This window comes from Gadus chalcogrammus, chromosome 18 (genome assembly GCF_026213295.1).
Source record: "Gadus chalcogrammus isolate NIFS_2021 chromosome 18, NIFS_Gcha_1.0, whole genome shotgun sequence".
Classification (NCBI taxonomy): Eukaryota; Metazoa; Chordata; class Actinopteri; order Gadiformes; family Gadidae; genus Gadus; species Gadus chalcogrammus.
In genome coordinates, this window is record NC_079429.1 from 19,621,698 (window position 1) to 19,642,632 (window position 20,935).

Consider the following 20,935-nt stretch of genomic DNA (forward strand, 5'->3'; position numbering starts at 1 on the left):
GCCCCACATTGCATGACACCTTAAACTCAACTAGAATCGCCACCATCAATTTGATATCAACAGAACAAAAATAGTCGGAAAGCCTACAGAAACTATAGATAGTTAATGTGACAATCACATTATTAAAAATAAACTTGGAGCAATGATTTACTGAGGAACTATTTTTTTGGGAGAATGCTTTTGCAGGGAGTTCGCCGCCCCACCTGCCCATACGGCACGCGCCTGCTATGCAGCTATAAGGCATTCCAATCTTAACTTAAGTCTTTAACTATGATGTTTCTGTAATACACAGCCCTGCTGTGTATTACAGGGGCAGGGGGGATTGGACAATATTTGTAAATGTCTTGTAAAAGCAAAAAAAAAAAAAAAAAAATGAATTTTGCGCTGCCAACTGGGGTGGCAGCTGGGGTGGCAAGGCTTTTTTTAGGGTGGCAGTTGCCACCCCATGCCACCCCAGTAGATCCGCCCCTGACGCTGCCTGCTGCCGGCTGCCTCGCAGCAGCGGGCAGCATGTCGCAGTTCATGTACTTCTGGGAGTCAAAGCCAAAGTTCCTTAGCCCCAATTCCTTCTCAACCATGGCTGAGATAACCCCAACTACAGTCTCTTTGTGGAAATACCAGAGACGTCAAAGAACCAACGTGCTATGCACCATAACACCAACAGCAGAACGATTATCCAAATAACAAAGAAGTGTACAACACTTGCGTTACAATGTGTGCAATCACACACACAGACACACATTTGGCGATTGCACAGTCGTAGCTCATTGTCTTATTGGCGGGCCAAATTCTCAGGGCGGGCAAGGCAGAGAAATGGGAGGAAACTTGGCCCCTAATGACGACATATGGGGCCCCATTCCAAATCAGCTCGCCTGAGCTTCCATTTTTTACAAGGCGAGCCGGATACCTAGTGCTCGTTTTACACCAAACGCAAGTTTTGGCCACTGGGGGACGATATACAGGCTAGGGGAACTCATATTAATGTTAGATAACCTCATAAAGTGAGATTTTCATGCCATGGGACCTTTAAAATTGGTTGGGAACATGACCACATTGGTTTACTGAGATTCGATTAGATAAAGTGTAATCCTGGTAATTCACCTTATTGCATTTATTTGTGATTGAATTATGAATGAACCTGTTTTAAATAACATTGTAGCATGTCATTAAGTTATGTTAAGTAATAAGGCAACAGCACGGCAGGGATGATGGTCAGTAACCTCAATATATGCAAGAGGAGCATATGCCTCATAATGCCTATTGAAAGTGTCACTGTAGGATTTTATTCTTTTGTGGGTCCCCAAAATTTTTTGGGGGGAAAACTGGTCAAATGATCAAATAATAACTTTCGAATTTGATTTAAATAGTAATTTATAGAGTTTGAGTTACATATAAAACCAAATATAATATAAGTTTTCTCACCCAACTTTACTTAATTTTAATATTAATTTTAAGGTCAAGTGCCCTCATTATATTATTATAAATTGACCGAAGTATTTTGCATGGAAACAAACATTCACATTACCAAAGCGGGTGAACAATAAAGAAGTCGAAATTTAAAACGCTGAATAGAAAATATATATACATATCAGATATTACACTATTAAATACTAAATATATAAAAGTAAAATGTATTACTCTAAGTCGAGTCCAGCAGAGGGTGACAACAACACACATCCTCGGTGAAGGACTCTCTACCCTGGTTTCCGGTTCCGGGTCGTGTTGAACCTCATCCATGTGTTCACTACGGGTCAACATCTCCACACGTGAGGATATTAAGTCGAAAGAAGTATTCGCTGGTAATGTATTGATAACTTTGACTGTACTAGGATTAATTTCCACTTAAGTGTTTCTGTTTGTCCATGGGTCTTGTCTCTGGGTTTGGGAGTATGTTGCTCTCATTTCATGCTGGCTGGGGTCTTCTTTATGAGAAAACAACACACACACACACACGCACATCTGTATATGTATATATATATATGTGTATGTATATGTATATATAGATATATATATATATATATACACACACACACACACATTAAAGATGGCTCAATGGAAGTTTAAAACAGCAATGACCACAAACTAGAAACCTAGGACCCTCCTCGTTAAAACAATATGCAACTCTTGTCACTTGGGGAGCAATATAATAAATTATTATACAAAGGTATCTTCAATGCTTTAAGACCCAGTGAACCCAAAACCACTTTTATTTGGGTTATGTGTCTTAAATGAGACGACATCTATTATTCATGCAGTACGTATAAAATCACTTGGTAGAATTCAACGAACCATTATGTCACCGTAGGAAAAGTCTAATTGAGCATCTCTAAATCACCGATCTGATTTGAAAGTCAGTGGTATGAGATATCAAGTTACGTCAAACCGGGCTCTGACTTGTGAGACGCAACCACCAGGAGTAGGGTGTTCCTGCAAAAGAGGATGCTGCAGTGTCAGTAGTACTTCGGTGGAATGAACCTTTACATCTATGAAATACTTCCTCCTATTGCAGGAATACGCTATTGACAAACACATATCCAACAAACCAGCAGCCCCCTGTGAACAGTGTGCGTTCAACATAGATATTACAAGGTTCCCGATATATTGTTGGTTTTAGGATATTGTTCAAATTAAACAACTTCCTTATTCACTACCCATATTCAGACACAAACGGCGCTGGTAGAATGTCATTGTTGCTGTTCAAATAATTTAACTACTACACCTTTTGTCTCATCTCATCCAATGATGCAGAAGTTGCATGATGGACGGGAAAGTGAAAGAACAGAAGAAGGAGCAGAAGAAACACCAGCAGAAAAACAGCGGGCCGAAGTCCGAGAGGAAAAAGTCCAGGAAGCTTGATGATGCAGCCGTGGAGGAAAATGAACACAAGAAGAACCCTAAAGCCTTCGCCGTGCAGTCTGCTGTGCGCATGGCCAAGTCATTTCACAGGTCAGATGTTATCCCACTTGACTCAACCCCTTCCATTTTTAAGATGATTGTATTTTAACCTAACCACTTTTCTCTGTGCAGAACCCAGGACCTGAAGACTAAGAAGCACCATATACCTCATGTGGACCGCAGCCCCCTGGACCCTCCGCCCATCGTTGTGGTGGTGGTCGGGCCGCCCAAGGTGGGGAAAACCACCTTGATACGATGCCTGATCAAGAACTTCACCCGGCAGAAACTGGGAGACATCCGTGGACCGGTCACCATTGTTTCTGGTAAGTGTTTCCACCTGAGTTGGATTATACTTCTGGTGGAGGCTCAGCAGGAATATTTGGTGAATATCCAGTCAATAAGAAAGATTTGAGGCATTGAACATATGTTCCTATGTGTCTAGCTGTGTATTAGCTCAGTCAGGAGTGAAAATGCCCTGCCCCAAACAATAAAATAAAAAACAAGGCGAAATAAAACCATTAAACCGGATACATCTTTTACAAAATATTCCCATGGATTAAAGTCTGTTTAGAAGTGTATGCCGCTTGCTCTACAACAGTCAAAGCAGTGGATGGAACCGTGTGGCCACTGGACATTAGGACACAGATGGTAACTAATGCTGATCCCCTCATAGTTGATCAGATCAATTACGAGTTGAGCGACTCATGGCCGACTAAGGTTGATGTTAGTCGAGTTGTCTCATATTTTCTTATGCTAAGCAAATGCTTTCATTCTAAATAAGTTCTCCCCATTATTCCTTGTTGTGTAAACTGGGATGGGTTCAGTCACCGGTGTTTACTGGCTGTTGGTAGGTGGACCAGGTTAACCATCATGACCCCGAGCGGCCTGACATTAAACTTAAGGTCAAATGCACAGCAGTAGCGTTTGTTTTTGTTTGGAGAGATGATGTAGTACTTTGACGTCAGAGCATGGGAGAGGTCTTCACCCTCCATGCTGGTGAAAATAACTCGTATGACGAGTAAATGTAGGATACTTTTATTCAAGTTTGTCGTTTTCTTCTAATGAACCACATCGGACCTCTTTAAGAGACCTGCTTTTTTCTCAATGCTCTATATCTGCAGACGTCAGTGGGGAGCATTGGCAAACAATTATACAAAGCATTTGTCGCCAATATATGATATTGAAAGCCCTTTGAGACTAACTCTTAAGGGCTATACAAATAAAATTGAAATTTTTAATTTAAGAAAATTGGGTGGGGGAAATAGATACTAAGACTTTTTCCTTCCCAGGTAAGAAGCGGCGTCTGACGTTCATCGAGTGTAACAACGACATCAACACCATGATCGATCTGGCCAAGGTGGCCGACCTGGTGAGTGAGGAGTTTTACCTTTTTGATAAGACACAATGAGTGTTATTCATTTAGATTGATGGTGTAAATAAATAAACAAGTTTCATTTTCTGTACAGATTTAAAAGTCAATGTTGGTAACACACCTATGCAGGAAAAACAACTGTATATATACACAAACGTGTGTATGTATATGACAGTGGTGGCTGGTGGTTTTTAAAGTGTGGGAGGAAGGACTGTGTGCTTGGTTGCCATTGGCCTGCTTGCACTGTTAGTGGCGTATGGTGGCATAAGTATGTGAGACTCGAGTTGTTTCAGGGTGTTTCGGGGAACTACAAAATAGCAGGGAGGGAGGGATGATACAAATCCACAAGTGACATCATTGTACTTTGAAAGTACAACTCTTGATTTTTAAAACTACTCTTGATTTGTAAATCTAAATAAAGAAATCTGGGCCTAGCTTTGGGCATATTTTTGCCCTCAATGACTGAAGCTATTGGTTGTAATTTGGCTATGTTTATTTTCAGCTACAGTTGTTTTAAGAAAAATTAAGACACAAGACCAAAAGTGATGGCATTTAAAATGCATCATGCTCTGAATCATTCAGTAACATCCATACCACAATATCAAACGGAATGGTCAGAGTAACTAACAATTAAAAGATTAAAACAAGACCATTATTTCACAACTATTTGCATCGGCCGTCCGTGGGCTACGGAAGCGCCAACATAACCAAACCCAGCCGCACTGTACCACAACGAGCGGTAGCTCACCGCTCGGTGGAAACAAGGCATACGACTGAGCGAGCAAATATGATTAAAGTCATATTTAAGGGCATTAATTCATTAGTAATCTGGGCAATCTACATTTTTTATTCTCAACAATGTTAAGGATGATCTTCCTTCCTCTCCTCATTGGAGAAGCCTCCACTGGTATATGACTATATGTATATATACACACACGTGCTTGTGCGTGCAATCGTGCGTGTGTGTATATTACTAAATATACATGCATAAATAAATAAAAAGGCATTTGGAGAGACCAGCCAGAGCAGGCTCGTTATGAAAGGATGCAACCATTCCTCCCTACCTCAATACCACACCAGCGTGTGTGATGTTGGTTTTCAACAGCATTTTGCTCTTCCCTTGTTACATTTCTTCTATTAACATTTGACAAATAGCTAAATTGTCTCTCTTTTACTAAATTTTTTATCGACTTTTTGCAGGTACTGATGTTGATTGACGCAAGCTTTGGCTTTGAAATGGAGACTTTTGAGTTCCTCAACATTTGTCAGGTACATGGCTTCCCACGAATAATGGGGGTGCTCACGCACCTCGATTCCTTCAAGAACAACAAACAGCTGCGAACGGCAAAGAAAGTCCTCAAACATCGCTTCTGGACAGAAGTCTACCAGGTGAGCAACAAAATTAAAGTAATTGTATTGTTTTAATATATTAGATATATCGAACACTAATTATTTTGACAAGAATTACATAATGTTTCGTGAGTTTTTAACGGTAAGATTAGATTACCATTAACCTCTTAGTTCAGTCAAACTTTTATAATTTGTATCTTTTATTGGTTGCCTTCTAAATGAGTACGTAAGCATTAGCCTTGTTTTTCAATGTTTTGTACAGACTAAACAAATGAATTACAATAGTCTGCCTGTACTGCAGAGTAATCGACTCATGACCTACGTTCAACGGGGCTATTTTCGATCCCACTCTTCTAAAAACTTGTAATTGGAACAAAATAACTGATTAACTAATTTGAGAGCAGTTAAATTAAGTTCTGTTCTTGAATAGTACTAGTATGAAGTTTTGGTTCCTGGTAAGTATAGTTAGTTGAGGGTTTTGTTTCATGAGCCGGTTCAGAGCCCTGAACAGTGTTGTGTTGTCATTCCTCCGGTAGGGAGCCAAGCTGTTCTACCTGTCGGGGATGGTCTACGGCGAGTACCAAGCCCAGGAGGTCAAGAACCTTGGGCGGTTCATCTCGGTCATCAAGTTCCGCCCCCTGGCCTGGCAGACTTCCCACCCTTACGTTTTTGCTGACCGGTGAGTGTAGGGATGAGAAAACCCCACAAGGGTTTGTCAAAAACATATAAAGCACATCCGTATTAACCCACAATTTTTAAAGTCTTCTAATGCTATAATATGGCTTTTTATCTAATTGCATATGTCTCTCTTCACCCAGAATGGAGGATTTGACTGACCCTGAAACATTGAGGTTGGATCAGAAATGTGACCGAACAGTGTCCCTGTATGGCTATCTGCGTGGGACCTATTTGAAAAAACACACCCAGGTCCATATCCCAGGTAAGGCAGGGGTTGGTCTTCTTAGTAGTGTTAAGCCATCCTCTCTTCTGCATGGAGCCATTTGCATGAGATTACACATTACCTTTTTGATGGTGGGGATTTCCTTTTACGGAGAAGCAACGGAAATCGTATTAGGATTATTGAGGGTGGCTGGCTAGCACTAGTCTTGGCCAAAACTCATTAATATTCACAATTACCTCATATTTCTTTAATCTTTTTTACTTCAGAGCACCCTGATGCGATCATTGGCTGATCAGCAGGCTGATCAGTGCTGACTACAAAATATATGCAGCAGAAATGTATGCTTCTTTTGGAATTTAAGAAAGAGGGGAGACAAACGCTATCTATTTTAATTGTTAAGAAAGCTGTTGAACTCCACATATTGCTAAAATCAGGGCAACGTCTAAACATTAGTCAAATGCAGTGATGGGAATAAAATAACGGCGTTATAAATGACTGCGTTATAAATAACGGCGTTACTTTTTCAGTAACGAGTAATGTAAATGATTACTTATAATGCCGTTACTTCCAGAAAATGTGGCGTGTTACTATAATAAAGTAGTTTCTTCATCAGGCAAACTAGATCTCTAAGCGGAGCGGCAAAGTATTTTTTTACTTTTCTTCCTTGGTTTTGGGCACGAGACAATCGCATAAATTATGACGATTGGCTGAGGTAGAGTCAAATTTCATTGTAAGCCAATCAGAGGTAGAGTTGACGGATGTTGTTTGCACAAATTCAAAATCATTGGAAGCGTTTAATGTTGAAGCTTCTCGGTCACCTTTTTTTTTTAATATATTTTCATAGTGTTGAATTGATCTGAAACGAGGACTGATTTACCCCAAAAAATATCTCACCCATGTTTTGCCTTCTACCTCCCCAAGGTGTGGGAGACTTCAGCGTTGCGGATGTGGGCTTCCTCCCAGACCCGTGTCCTCTACCAGACACCAAGAGGAAGAGGACACTGAACGAGAAGGAGCGCCTGCTCTACGCCCCCATGTCCGGGGTCGGGGGCGTGGTCTACGACAAAGACGCCGTGTACATCGACCTTCCTAGAGGCCATGTCGACCGGGAGCAGGTGAATGCTATTCTGTTATTTAAGCCTCACAGGTGTGCTCCGTATTTGTACTCGACCGCTGTAGGACTGAGCAGTGACCAGCTGACATGTTGTGAATCCCCCACAGCCCTCATCATTGCCCACAACGCTTGCTTCTTCACACTGCATGAGTAGGGGTTTGGCTTCACATTTGTGTTTCTAGGAGCGCCTACTCCTAGCGCCTACTCCATAAACAGGATTTAACCCTTTATTTGAACCCATTACAAACTAAGAACGTAAAGCATGTTAAAGTTTAACTGGAGCACCATAAGATTAAACAAAGTAAGCATTGTAGTGAAAAGTTATGACATTTGATGCGCCATTTTGTTAGATGGGAGATGAGATAATGCTATGCGGCTTTAACTTAATTCAACTTTTGAATTCCATTAAAGGCATGCTTCACTTAACCTTAGAAATAGCTTTTTGTTCTGATCTCGGTTATAGGATGCACTAACAAGCCTGCCTCTTACCAGACCTCACTCCGTTTTTTGTTTAGTTTATATATGTAGGTTTTCTCATAAAATAGACCTATGCTTGTCTTTATTCGCATTTCCCCATGTCAGTTAAACTAAGTGAGGTATCTACAACGTGATAGGACAAGGCAGCTCCCACACAGTCCTTCACGTGAAACTTACTGGCTGCTCCGCCGCTGTAATGAGGATGAGGAATAATGATGTCTCTAAAGGGCGTAGCCTAAGCGTTACGTAGGTTGATCACTCATGAAACAACTCTCTGTGATCAGTGGTCTTAAAACCTGTTATGACACTCGTTGATTTCACTGGCATTTCTTGTCTAGTCATCATATGCATGTTTGTGTGTTCGCACCACATCTAGTATGTGTTATATCAATTCAACATTTAGAAATGTAATAATATACCAATTGGCCTATTCATTCAGGTCATAGTCTATGTCAAGTTTGTTCTTTGCAAACGCGAAGTGACCTTTGTTCTTGATTCACACAAGCGTTTCAGTCTAATGTTCCACAGGTTGAAAAATATTCCTCTGCATTCATGAGAACATTGGTTTGCACTGGTCTTTAAAGCTATATTTACTGATGATTGAGATGCTTCACCATGGTTGCATATTAAACACAATTATAACAATCATAAACAACAAAGTCCATTTGGAAATGGGTATTTGTTGTGGGGAAGGGCAATTGATGGAAAATCGAATTTTGGTCACTTGGCCTCATTAAATATCTTAACTCTGTCCTGAGGATGATTTCCCCACATGGTCAGATGGATTGGGAGGTTCAAAGTGTGGCTGTACATGTGTGAAGGAGCTTCAACGTCCATCTTTTCCCAATGCGATAGGAGGAATCGCGTCCCACAACAGAGCTGGTCCGCTCTCTGATTGACACGCACGCCACTCTTGATGCCAAAATGGCCTCCAGCAAAGTCTCGCTCTTCAGAGGGTCTGCCACCATAACGGACACAGACGTTGAGGGGGACCAACAACTGTGAGTCAAGTTCTGTTTTCACGTTGTGTTGTGTATGTATATCGTGTTTGGTCTCATTATTTCCTCCATGATCTCTCAGGGAGAACAGCGCGCCACAGTCCCCAGACCCAACCTCCAACAGGGAAAGAAGGAAGATGATATTCACAGGCGAGGTGGAGGCCAATGAAGACGGAGACGACAGTGAAGATGAAGACGACAGTGAAGATGGAGAAGATGGAGACGACAGTGAAGATGAAGAAGGTGGAGATGATGGAGAAGATGAAGAAGGTGGAGATGATGGAGAAGATGGAGACGACGGTGAAGATGGAGAAGAGAACAGTGATATGGACGAGGCAGAGTCTGATGAAGAATTGGACACAAATGAAGGCAACAACGTATCCGTGTTCCTCAAGCAGGTGAGGGCGTCTACTGAGCAGCCAGGGAAACTGACCGAACCTCAGCGTGTGCAAACCGGGAAAAGGCTGAAGATGTCAGTTGACGAAGGGGAGCCCAAAGTGTCCGAGACGCTGGCCTTCGCAGACAGTGAAGACGACCTGGAGCTCAGCAAGGAGGATCTGTCGGAGGGCGAGAGCGCAGCAGAGGAAAGTGACGAGGAAGACTCGGAATCTGAGCAGATCGAAACAAAAGCAGCGGGCTCCGCGTTCTGCTCTGATGAAGAGTGGACCGACGACGAACCAGACGTGGAGTCCACGGTGAAGTCAGAAGGGATGGAAATCCCTCCACCTAAAACCACTGAAAAAGATCTTAAGAAAGCCAAGGCGTTGGAGATAAAGGGGTCTGACCAGGCGTACGAGACCGACGGTAAACACTTCATCTGCTCTCCATGATTGTTGACGCTTTCCCTTTCAGCAATGGTCATGAGCGGTCAACATTTTTCTTTTTTACATGTTTAGGAGCTCTACGCTGGAAGGACGACTTGCAACAGAAGGCATCAGAAGTCTTCCTCAAGCATCAACAAGCAGCCCCCAACCTCCGGAAACATGTGTATGGTACAGGTAAGGTGTCTGAATGTCAAGATCTGGTCAGGGAAAACAAGCTACTTTTTTTCTAACATGGTCATGATTGCCATTGGTGTATAACATATAACATAACAATTATTATATTATAACATCAATTCATTTTTTTCGATAAAAACCCAATCCTCACCCTTGACCAATTCTATGTTTCATATTCTGTGCTAAAACGACAAACCAACCATCATCAATAGCCTGATGCATGATCTCAGGTTCTATGGAAAGATAACACATGGGGATATTATCTAATATAAATAAGACTTGTCACCTTCACTAGGTATGCGTATGGGACAGTAGCCCCCCCATGTGGGTGCTTTATTAACCACTTGGAAGGACAACACTGGTCTGGGTGAACAAAACATGTTATCTCTGAATGTGTCAGACTTGCAACATCCTTTTAAAGAGCTTAACACAAGCAAACTTATGAAAAAGGACAGAGAAATTATTATTTAATACATACCATAGCAATTTAGTTATAATTGTATTATTAATGATATATTAATGCATATACAGTTTTTGAAAAGTGTACAATAAATACTTGAATCGATGAACCTTGTGTGCTTATGCTTGAGCTACACTAACGTCAGTCACATTTGTTGGGAAGCCTGTGAAATATAATGACTAGTTAGTCTGTGTTCAGTTTCCAGCCAGGGCGCGGGTCAGGGCGAGGAGGCCGAGCTGGGAGGGCTCTTCCGGGTCAGCCGCCCAGAGAAGAGTAAGACCAACCTGGCCGATGCGGCTGACTGCTCCAGGTTCCACCCAGACAGCCTCCACAACTGGGATCTGGAAGAGGTTTGTGTCAATTCATGAGTCACATTCTTGTCCAGCTTACTTATTTTGTTTATTTTTAAAGATAAATAACAATAGAGGACACACAGGTCAGTTCTAAAGTCAAGTCATTCAAATATTTATATGTGCAATGCGTTGGATTTAGCCCCTCCCAGTACGTAGGCGGGATACCTTCAGAATTAAAATACTATTTTATTGATAAGAGCATTACAATTGCTAGGGATCAGCATTCACTACAGATTGCACATTGGACTTTAACCAATGATCTTCATTCTAAACGTTTTTCCAGATGCTGCACTCCATAGCAGACTGCTTTGTGACCGGGAAGTGGGAGGAATGGCAAGATGCTGCCACACTGCTGAAGCAGGATGGTGAGGAACAATAACTGAAACCATACTCATGCTCTGGAAACCATTTACTGTAAATGCCAGTAAATGTCAGGGTGAGGAAAAGCCATCCAAACAGGATTAGAGTTGTTTTTACATTTTAAGATCACGCAGATTCAGATTAAAATGTAAGGGGTCGGATTTCCGATTCAACACATTGAGGCGTACCTTCCAATATCAACCAATCACAAGATTCCTCTTACAATGGATGCCAACACGTTACACATTTTGCATCATATAACTACGTTGTTGCTAGGGGATGGATAAATTGGAGTACAAGCCATTATCTCAAAACAGCAAACACCGAAATGCTGGTACCTGCCACGTTGTCTAGTTAGGCCCTCGTTAGCTAGCAGTACCTGCCACGTTGTCTAGTGAGGCTCTCGTTAGCTAGCAGTACCTGCCACGTTGTCTAGTGAGGCTCTCGTTAGCTAGCAGTACCTGCCACGTTGTCTAGTGAGGCTCTCGTTAGCTAGCAGTACCTGCCACGTTGTCTAGTGAGGCTCTCGTTAGCTAGCAGTACCTGCCATGTTGTCTAGTGAGGCTCTCGTTAGCTAGCAGTACCTGCCATGTTGTCTAGTGAGGCTCTCGTTAGCTAGCAGTACCTGCCATGTTATCTAGTGAGGCTCTCGTTAGCTAACAGTACCTGCCATGTTGTCTAGTGAGGCTCACGTTAGCTAGCAGTACCTGCCATGTTGTCTAGTGAGGCTCTCGTTAGCTAGCAGTACCTGCCATGTTATCTAGTGAGGCTCTCGTTAGCTAACAGTACCTGCCATGTTGTCTAGTGAGGCTCACGTTAGATTCCAATTCAATCAGGGATATTTACAATACCCACTGCTTAGATATGTAAGAGACATAAATCTTTTTATTAAGAACCGGCATTTACACACACACTGACTTTGATTCATTGTGTTAAAGGTAAAAGCATGTTAAAATGACATGCATGTTGCATACTATTTCTTTTATTTTTAGAAAATCTTTATGGTGACTTTGAAGACTTGGAAACAGGAGAGGTCCATAATGGAGACGATAAAGACCAGGAGACCCAACCAGAGGTACCCTTGCTGCAATGTATATATCAAGAATGTTTCGCATAATAAGAACTAAAAATACATTCAAATGCAATAAATTAAATGTTTCCACAGTTAATGGGTAATTTGTTAAACATAGAAGTATTGGAAGCATAGCATTTTTATTTAATCAATTTATACAGGCCTGTTTTTGATCATTCAAAAGGCATGAGTTAGGCGTTGTGGGAAAGCTTTGACTATTTTCAGTTACGTAGAACTAGCGTAGCTCTGTGTGTGGGAGGGGTTATGGGAGTTTAGTAGAACTAGCGTAGCTCTGTGTGGGAGGGCTAAGAGGCCAAAGAGGTACAGGCCGGCCAGCATTTTATTTGTATCGTATCAGTTAGGAGGATGTTATTTTATCGACATTATTTAATCACTATCAAGAAGCATCGACTTCAGATAGGTTCTGATTATTTTTGGCTTCCAGTTATTCAAAATCGTGCACAATCCAACTTTATAATGTTTAATGCAATTGTCAACCCCCTCAAACCTACTACCTAAAAAAACTTTTGTTACTGTGCTCATTGTTTGTCCTCATTAGCATATGTCAAGCAAAAACATTTGTCCAACAATGCAGCAGAACTTAGATTAACATTTTCTCGATTAACCTGAGAAGTCTATTTTCACTTGTCAGGTCGATGGTGAGGAAGAGGCTGATGATGATGCAAAGGAGGACGTCAAAGTGGACGATGAGACGCAGAAGAAGAACAAGCGTTTGGAAAAGAAGCGCAGGCTGAAGGAGAGGTTCGACGCGGAGTACGACGACGGAGATGCCACCTACTTTGACGACCTGAAGGAGGAGATGCAGATACAAGCGGAGGTACGGTTGCTTCCTGTCAGAGCGGCGGACACGCCCCCTTTGGTCAGAAGACTGCGCCTCCGTGACGGTTCTGGTTGAAATTGCCCTTTACTCTTACATCGTGGACACGCCGTTTCTCACTCTTGTGGGGCTTTTTTTGGAGATTGTGACACAGTCTGCCCAATATTTTCAAAACACTTGGACAATCACACAAAAATAACACGGGAGGGAAACTAAAATCCTTCCCCTGTTGTGTGCTTTTGATCCTCTCCAAACTTGGGAGAGGATCAAATCATCAACCCAATATACTAACTGAATGGTGAGCTGAGAGATTTGTTACAGTCCTATAGTTCTGTGTATAGTTATATGTATATAACTTTATGTATGAATAGTTCAGTCATCTGTGGTACGGCTTGGTTGTCCGGTGGGCATTGGTTTGGGTATCAGTAAAAAGTTGTACGGATTTTTTAACTGAGGGGTACTGATTTACTGTCCATTCATCCTAAATGTTTCTCACCTAACATGTTTTGTTGTTCAGTTGAACCGGACAGAGTTTGAGAGCATGGACGATGCCACCCGGGTGCAGTACGAGGGCTTCCGCCCGGGGATGTACGTCCGCCTCGAGATCGCAGCTCTGCCCTGCGAGTTTGTGACCAACTTCGACCCCCACTACCCCGTGATTCTCGGTGGCCTGGGGTCAAGCGAGGGAAATGTAGGATATTTGCAAGTAGGTACAACCGAAAAGGAACCCATTATTCCCAACATACTTTTAGGTTGATTTGACCAATCTCTTGGAAACCCTGAAACCATGGATGTTCACGTTAAATAGAAGTCTGAACCAGGGATGCTTTCTGCAAAAGATAGAAACCGCAGAAGCAGGCCATAAAGTCAATAAAGCTGTTGTTGTATGCTGTTGTGCAACGTACCCACAGTGCCTTGGTAGATGTGTGTTTGTCCTGGACTAAGGCCACATGGAATGGATTTTTATTTTGGTTTGTTAAATCTCAGTCTGGCAGTCTGTCGTGTACATTTTATTAAAAAATGTACAACAGATGAAAGGAAAGGTGGAGCTGACTGTGGTTGTGTGTTTAGCTGCGGCTGAAGAAACACCGGTGGTACCACCGTATCCTGAAGAACCGGGACCCCCTCATCGTGTCCCTGGGCTGGCGCCGCTTCCAGGCCATGCCCCTGTACCACATCGAGGACCACAACGGACGCCACCGCATGCTCAAGTACACGCCCCAGCACATGCACTGCGGCGCCTCCATCTGGGGTGAGTTCTGCTGAGTCGGGTTCAGTGGTCGGGTTCAACTAAGGCTCATGCTAGGCTATAGACCCTCACATTACCCATCACCGCTCCATACAGTCAGAATAGAAAACGCTTTAATACTAGCTTATATTCTGGTTGTGATGTGTTGGATGTATACAAATACACACATGCATAGATACATACATCTATACAAATGTTATGGAAAATATGTAATGTGCAGAATTTGTCATTGAACTGGGGAAAAATGTATGTGGCCAAGCCAAACAGCCTTTCTTTCTCAGCTTCCTCCTATGGATCGGATTTGTCCTTAACAAAAGAAAAGGCATATTTATAGTTTGCTCCAAATATGACCCATATTTGTAGTTGTATGGTATCAGGTCCTTGTATGTCCATGATTCTAAGGGGGCCTGAAATGGACAAAAGGGCCTTTTGAATGATGATTTAATTACTATTCCATTTTCACTCTGTGTTAATGTAACAGAAGAAATATTTATTAGTTTACGAAAAGCACCTTTTTATTCCTCTTAACATCGTTATTTGGTGTGATTCAGATGAACTTTCGACAGCTCTGTTGATTGCTACTTTCTTTTGCAAATGTTTTTAAAATTCTTCAGATTGATTCGCTCCTTGCTTTTATTATGAACTGAAACTCTCTTCTGCTATTTGTAATTAAATGTATTTTAAACGAGCTGGAGGCCAGACTGCATAGAGAACCAGAATGTCAGCTCCCAGGTGGGGTTGGTCTCCTGATACTCGTTAAGGCAATGTGTGAAGGCCTTTTGGGCAAGTAGGCGGTCTTCCGGTTCTGTACCATTGAAATTTAAACTTGTCAGGACTTGATGCGCACACAACCCTTTTTGGACACGTATTTGTGTTATTACAGAGACATACAGTCAATATGTAACGCACAAAAAGCATCAAGCATCCGCTCACCTGCGTATACAATCTTTCCTTTCCTGCTCAAGGTCCCATCACACCCCAGGGCACCGGCTTCCTCGCTGTACAGTCTGTCTCAGAGACTAAAGTAAGGCCATCTCCCTCTTTTGACCGTTTGGTTTTAAGTGAAGCTCCAAAAACACGATAGACTATGATAAATGGTCTTTTCTTTCTTACTTTTTTCAGGCCAATTTCCGTATCGCTGCCACTGGGGTTGTCCTAGAACTGGACAAGTCTGTTACTTTAGTGAAGAAACTGAAGCTCATTGGCTACCCATACAAGATCTACAAGAACACCAGCTTCATCAAAGTAGGAACCCATTTGTTTGCTATAATATATCCTTTTACAATCTGTGAAATGGTTACCTCTTGGGGTCCTTGTACCCTGTACAACATGAAGGAACCCCTTCCTCGGCCCTGGATGTGCTGAGCTGAGGCTGTGTTCTCCACAGGGCATGTTCAACACCGTCCTCGAAGTGGCCAAGTTTGAAGGGGCCTCCGTTCGGACAGTGTCGGGGGTCAGAGGTCAAATCAAGAAGGCCCTGTCCACTCCAGCAGGCGCTTACCGTGCCACATTCGAAGACCGGCTGCTCATGAGCGGTAAGGGAACCTGCATCTACCTAAATCCACTGTACAGAATTATCATTTATTTTGCACACCGAGTTTATATTTGTGCACACAAAATTACCTTTTATCTTGTTGTTTAAACCCATAGATATCGTGTTCCTGCGCACCTGGTATCCGGTGGCCGTTCCCCAGCTCTACAACCCGGTCACCTCCCTGCTCCTACCGGTGGGCCAGAAGGAGAACTGGTCCGGCATGAGAACCGTCGGACAGCTCAAACATGACCTGGGACTCCACTACAAACCCAAGCCCGATTCTGTGTACAAGGTGACCCTGAGCCCCATCTGGGATGTACACTCCATTCCTGCTGTACCATGTTAATGAGTTCATGGTGATCTAGTACTGCACATAGACTGTAAAGTAATGTGGCCCTAGCAACCAGGACATCAGCCACCAGTCCAGACCAAACCCTTTTAAATGTGTTATTTGGATTGGCATCGTTTAGAGCTTTCAACCATCAGCTGAAACTATCCATACTGGAAACCATGGCAACATGTCAATATTCGACATGTAGGCCGGGCTTTGCGGCCGTCTTGCTACATCTTTGGGCCTCATGGCTAGTGCTCGGTATTGCGTCACACTGACACTGACATGCTGACACTGCGTAATTGTTATCCCAACTGACCTAAGGTTTAGGCCAGTCGGAAGATGTTTGGGTTTAATTGACCTAGCTAATCTCTCTGGTCAGGTCTCGAATAGAAATTAGATTGTTGTTCTTGGCAATCCTAAACATTAAATAAATATTTAATTTAACACTGCAAAATAAAAAAATACTTGACCCTTTCATTTGCCTTTTCATAAAATCATAAATTTGCATCAAATAAAACGATATATAAACTGACAGCATTCACCTTAGCCCCACCAATGCTTTCTATCTATTGACCCACTATTGAATAGAACATGTATTGATCTTTGAAATGTCCTTTCCTTCATGTTGTTGCAGCCTGTGGTCCGGGCCCCGAGACACTTCAACCGTCTGAACATCCCCAGGCAGCTGCAGAAGGCCCTGCCCTTCAAGAGCAAGCCCAAGCAGGACCAGGGCAAGGGCAAGACCCCCCGCGACCTCATCAGGCCCACCGTGGTCCGGGAGCCCCACGAGAGAAAGGTTGGCCTTTCATCATTTGGTGTGCAAACAAAGACTTTGTAAAATACCAGCTGTTTACAAGTGGAGTTTTTAAAGGAAAACTAAACGCGCTGTCATAACTAGTCCCTGCCCAGAGACCCAGTCTTCGGGTAGACTCGCTACAACCAGATTGCTAGTGTTTGATTGACGTAACCCAAAACTGCTGGGAACCAGTAACGGGTGCATAAGCATGTTAACAGGGGAATGGCCTGTTAACCTGCTTTCTTGTTGGATTCTGTAATTATTCAATATTAAGTTATTATGTATTTAAGTATTATTATATAGCGGAGAATGGTGATTCAATACACAGATCCTGTTTTTAATCTAGCGTTTAGTAGCACATGTCCTTCATCAGCATTGTCCTTTCAGGTGGCTGCTCTGCTGGACGCGCTGAGCACCGTCCACAGCTACCAGAGGAAGAAGGCCCGCGGGGCGCAGCGCCTCAAGCACAAGGACTTCCTGCAGCAGAGGGAGAAGCAGGAGGGGGAGAAGGTCAAGAGACAGAAAGAGGCCAAGAAGAAACTCTACCGGATGATGGGCCAGCAGGAGAACAAAAGTCAGCGATCCAGTCTGAAGGGTGCATCACAAGATGGATAATAACACGTGATGGCCTTTTCTCTCTCCTTTGGTATGGACTTGATTACATGGCCACCCAACAAATGTTATGGTATGGCTGGTTGTCATTGCTTCTTTTTTGTTTTGTATATAAAACATCTGTTGACTTATTTATAAAACTGTACTCTAGCATGCTAATGAAAATACCAGATTCCATATGTCCTGAGGGCAGATTGCAGTTTTATAAATGTTTAAATCTTAAATGAACCCCTTTTAAAACAAACCTGCGTGTGTTTTTTGGTGTCATGAATGGATCCTTTTAAATTTGCCACAATAGATTTTTGGAAATGAATGCCTTTGTTTTTAGTTTGAATTCTTGAAGGGTGGCTAAGCCCCATTCCACAAGGACGAAAACAATCTCTTTTACATATACACTGTAAGAATATGGGCATCAGGTTGAAATAGTCTACTAAAATTTGCTCTATTGGCAGGAATATCACAACAAAATTTTTTGCCAAAGCATCATTAACCAATTAAACTAACTAAATAACTTGTACAAACAAAGTGTAGTACGATATTGGTAGAGCTTGCTCTATGCATTTGTGCATGGGATTCTGTCTGGGCAAGTTTTTATACGCAATAGATAATAATTGTTCAAAAGATCATAAAATAACAATATATATTTCATGTAGATATATAGTGCTCACGTCGTGGCCATATTGGGTACATTCAAAATGTGCCCACCTACTGCACAATTCACACTTTACTTACCAAAATAAATAAAGAGCATCAATCAAAATTTACAATAAGATACATTGTATGGTAATATGCACTCATTTGAGTCAATTGATAATACAAAGCACATATATTATGTTATACTTTACCATTTCAATCATGCTCTCCTCTGCATCTTTTTCGACTGCTCGAAAAAGCACGACTGCCCTAAATATTAAGATATTCGCCAATCAGCCAGGTTTCCGTGGTCAAATATTTAAGTTTAATGCTGGAGGCTCATCTTAAATTTGACAAGTATTCATAGAAAATTAAAACGGTCCAACTGAACTTATTTACTCTCAGACTAAACAGTGAATGCTTAACGTTTGAAGCAACTTAAATATGTGTACGATCAATAATCCTCTCGCACCTCAGCTACTGTGTAACTGCATGGTCGCAGGCAAGTCCTTCTGTAGTCAAACCTCTGGTGAGACTCTACAACCGAGCGTTAAGGTCTTTAGGTAAGAGGCGATAAGATCTCTTCACTGCAACGTCCTGAGGAACCCGAACATGCTCAGCCTTGATAATTACGTAGCACTCTTACCTCAACCTATTTCATGGTCAGGCCCTGCAAGCTGTCTGTGACATGGTCCAACCGATGCAGGCCGCAGGGCGGTCCACTAGAGGCGCTGCTGCAGGGAACTTTAGGTACCCCACCGCAAAACCACCTTTGGCCAGTCTTTCCATTTTGAGCTAATAAATGGAATATACGTGGCTACCAGATATGTAGCCACGTATAGGGAAATGCAGGAAGATTTTAATTGTGAATGTGTGTGCGGGGATGGAAAGAATGTGGACGTGTGTATGTGTGTGTGAATGTCAGGGCGGGCGGGAGGGGGGGGATGTATGTTGTACAATGTATAGGACTAGATTAGGGAATGGTAGGCTAGTATGTAAACATATTATTACGTACAGCATATGGATGGTTGGATGTATAGATTAATTAATGGTAGAACAGAGGGATGGATGAATGGATAGGCTGTTCTTTGTATTTTTATGTATGGTATTTCAAAGGCCCCACTAGGGACGGGCATTGGAAATTAGCTAATGCTACAAATGGTAAGATGTTTTCTGCTGGATTGTGCACAATCTACATGAGTTGTACCTGTCCCTAGCCAGTCCCTCCAGAAAATGTGGCGTTTTTTTGTGATTGTTGCGGCCAAAAATCCTTGATGCGAGGAAATTGCGGGAACTTGCAAAAACATGCGGGAACTTTCGAAATGCAGCTTTTCGATGACGTTTACGACTCGTAATTACATCAATTCATAACGTTACCATGGCAACAGGGGGAAATGGCTGCTCTTGTGTGAAGTAAATTAAAAAAAATTCAACTTTCTGCTAAGATATATGTGACTTTTTTTTGCAACGAAAATGCAGGTATTATGAAATCATGTAAGCCCTGCATATTTTGCGTGGTAATCGGCAATTTATGCGGTGAAAGTGCGGCATATTCGAAAAAATGCGGCCCCTGCATGAATATGCAGACTTTGGCCTGATTTTGCGTTGAATTATGCCATAGAACCGCCCACAAAGCTATATGGCAACTTCATCATTATCAGGGGAAGATCTATCTCCTCCATATGCTGTAAATCTTCCAGGACATTGCAACAGTGCCTTAAAAAGATGGAAAAAGACTGTAGAGCATTGGTGTCATCTGCCTTCATTGTTGGCCACTTCATAGCCTGCTCCGTATAAGCTACAGCAACTTTCATTTCCAGTGTTCTTTCAATCGTTATAGCAACTCTGAATCAGTATTCTTGGCTGTCCTCTGGTGTATTGCTCGAGGTAACAAAGACATTGTTTATCTGTAGATTTCTTTGAAGGCTCTAATAAAGGCAGCATATTTAGGTGGATTATCATCAAGCTCAGGGATAGCTCGTGGAGGAAGAGAGGCTAAGGCCTGGTTCTGAACTAGCTGAGCAGTGATGTTGTTTTGCTGATATTCAAGGTTCAAGGTAGTTCTATTTATACCTCCTGATAAATTGGATTTGCAGGTCTAGAAGAAGGCGTTCACTTAGCATATATAGTACGAAAAAAACAACAGCATACTTAATAAAACACGCAACATAAAACTGACGACGAAAATCTCAAGTGCTAGGACATCAGAGCAAGAATATTATGCAACCCTAGTGGCGCTGCAACATTTCATTTATACGGATAATGGCTGCAGGAAAAATACTTTTCCTGTAGCGGTTTGTACAGATTTTGGGAACCTTGAGCCTCTATCCAGAAGGGATCAGCTGAAATGCACTGTTTAAAGGATGGGTGTCAATTACAATTAGGGCATTTAGCAGCCGCTTTTATCCAAAGCGACTTACATCGGTTAATCCACACATTGACACACCGATGGCAGAGTCAACCATGCAAGGCGACAGACAGCCAGCTCGTTAGGAGCAGTTAGGGTTAAGTGTCTTGCTCAAGGACACATCAACACTCAGCTAGGAGGAGCTGGGGATCGAACTTGCAACCTTCGGTTACAAGACAACT

The 20,935-nt window shown here is 42.3% G+C and overlaps 1 protein-coding gene across 1 annotated transcript; it reads left to right on the plus strand.

Moving 5' to 3' along the window:
- The first annotated feature begins 1,688 nt into the window (after positions 1-1,688).
- bms1 (BMS1 ribosome biogenesis factor) lies at positions 1,689-18,449 on the plus strand. Its single transcript, XM_056576605.1, has 23 exons — positions 1,689-1,799; positions 2,749-2,946; positions 3,028-3,218; positions 4,185-4,264; positions 5,468-5,656; positions 6,154-6,296; positions 6,436-6,557; positions 7,440-7,633; positions 8,965-9,110; positions 9,190-9,911; positions 10,004-10,105; positions 10,764-10,915; positions 11,202-11,283; positions 12,271-12,353; positions 13,003-13,188; positions 13,706-13,894; positions 14,260-14,440; positions 15,403-15,461; positions 15,560-15,682; positions 15,825-15,972; positions 16,088-16,263; positions 16,940-17,101; positions 17,489-18,449. Exons 2-23 carry the CDS (start codon positions 2,756-2,758, stop codon positions 17,714-17,716), a joined length of 3,849 nt encoding a protein of 1,282 aa, XP_056432580.1. The 5' UTR covers positions 1,689-1,799; positions 2,749-2,755; the 3' UTR covers positions 17,717-18,449.
- The last annotated feature ends 2,486 nt before the right edge of the window (positions 18,450-20,935 follow it).

Coding starts and splice junctions, on each gene's coding strand:
- bms1 (XM_056576605.1), top strand. CDS start 2,756: ATGATGGACGGGAAAGTGAAAGAACAGAAGAAGGAGCAGAAGAAACAC. Junction 4,265..5,467: donor TGGCCAAGGTGGCCGACCTG/GTGAGTGAGGAG, acceptor GACTTTTTGCAG/GTACTGATGTTGATTGACGC. Junction 15,973..16,087: donor AGACCGGCTGCTCATGAGCG/GTAAGGGAACCT, acceptor TTAAACCCATAG/ATATCGTGTTCCTGCGCACC.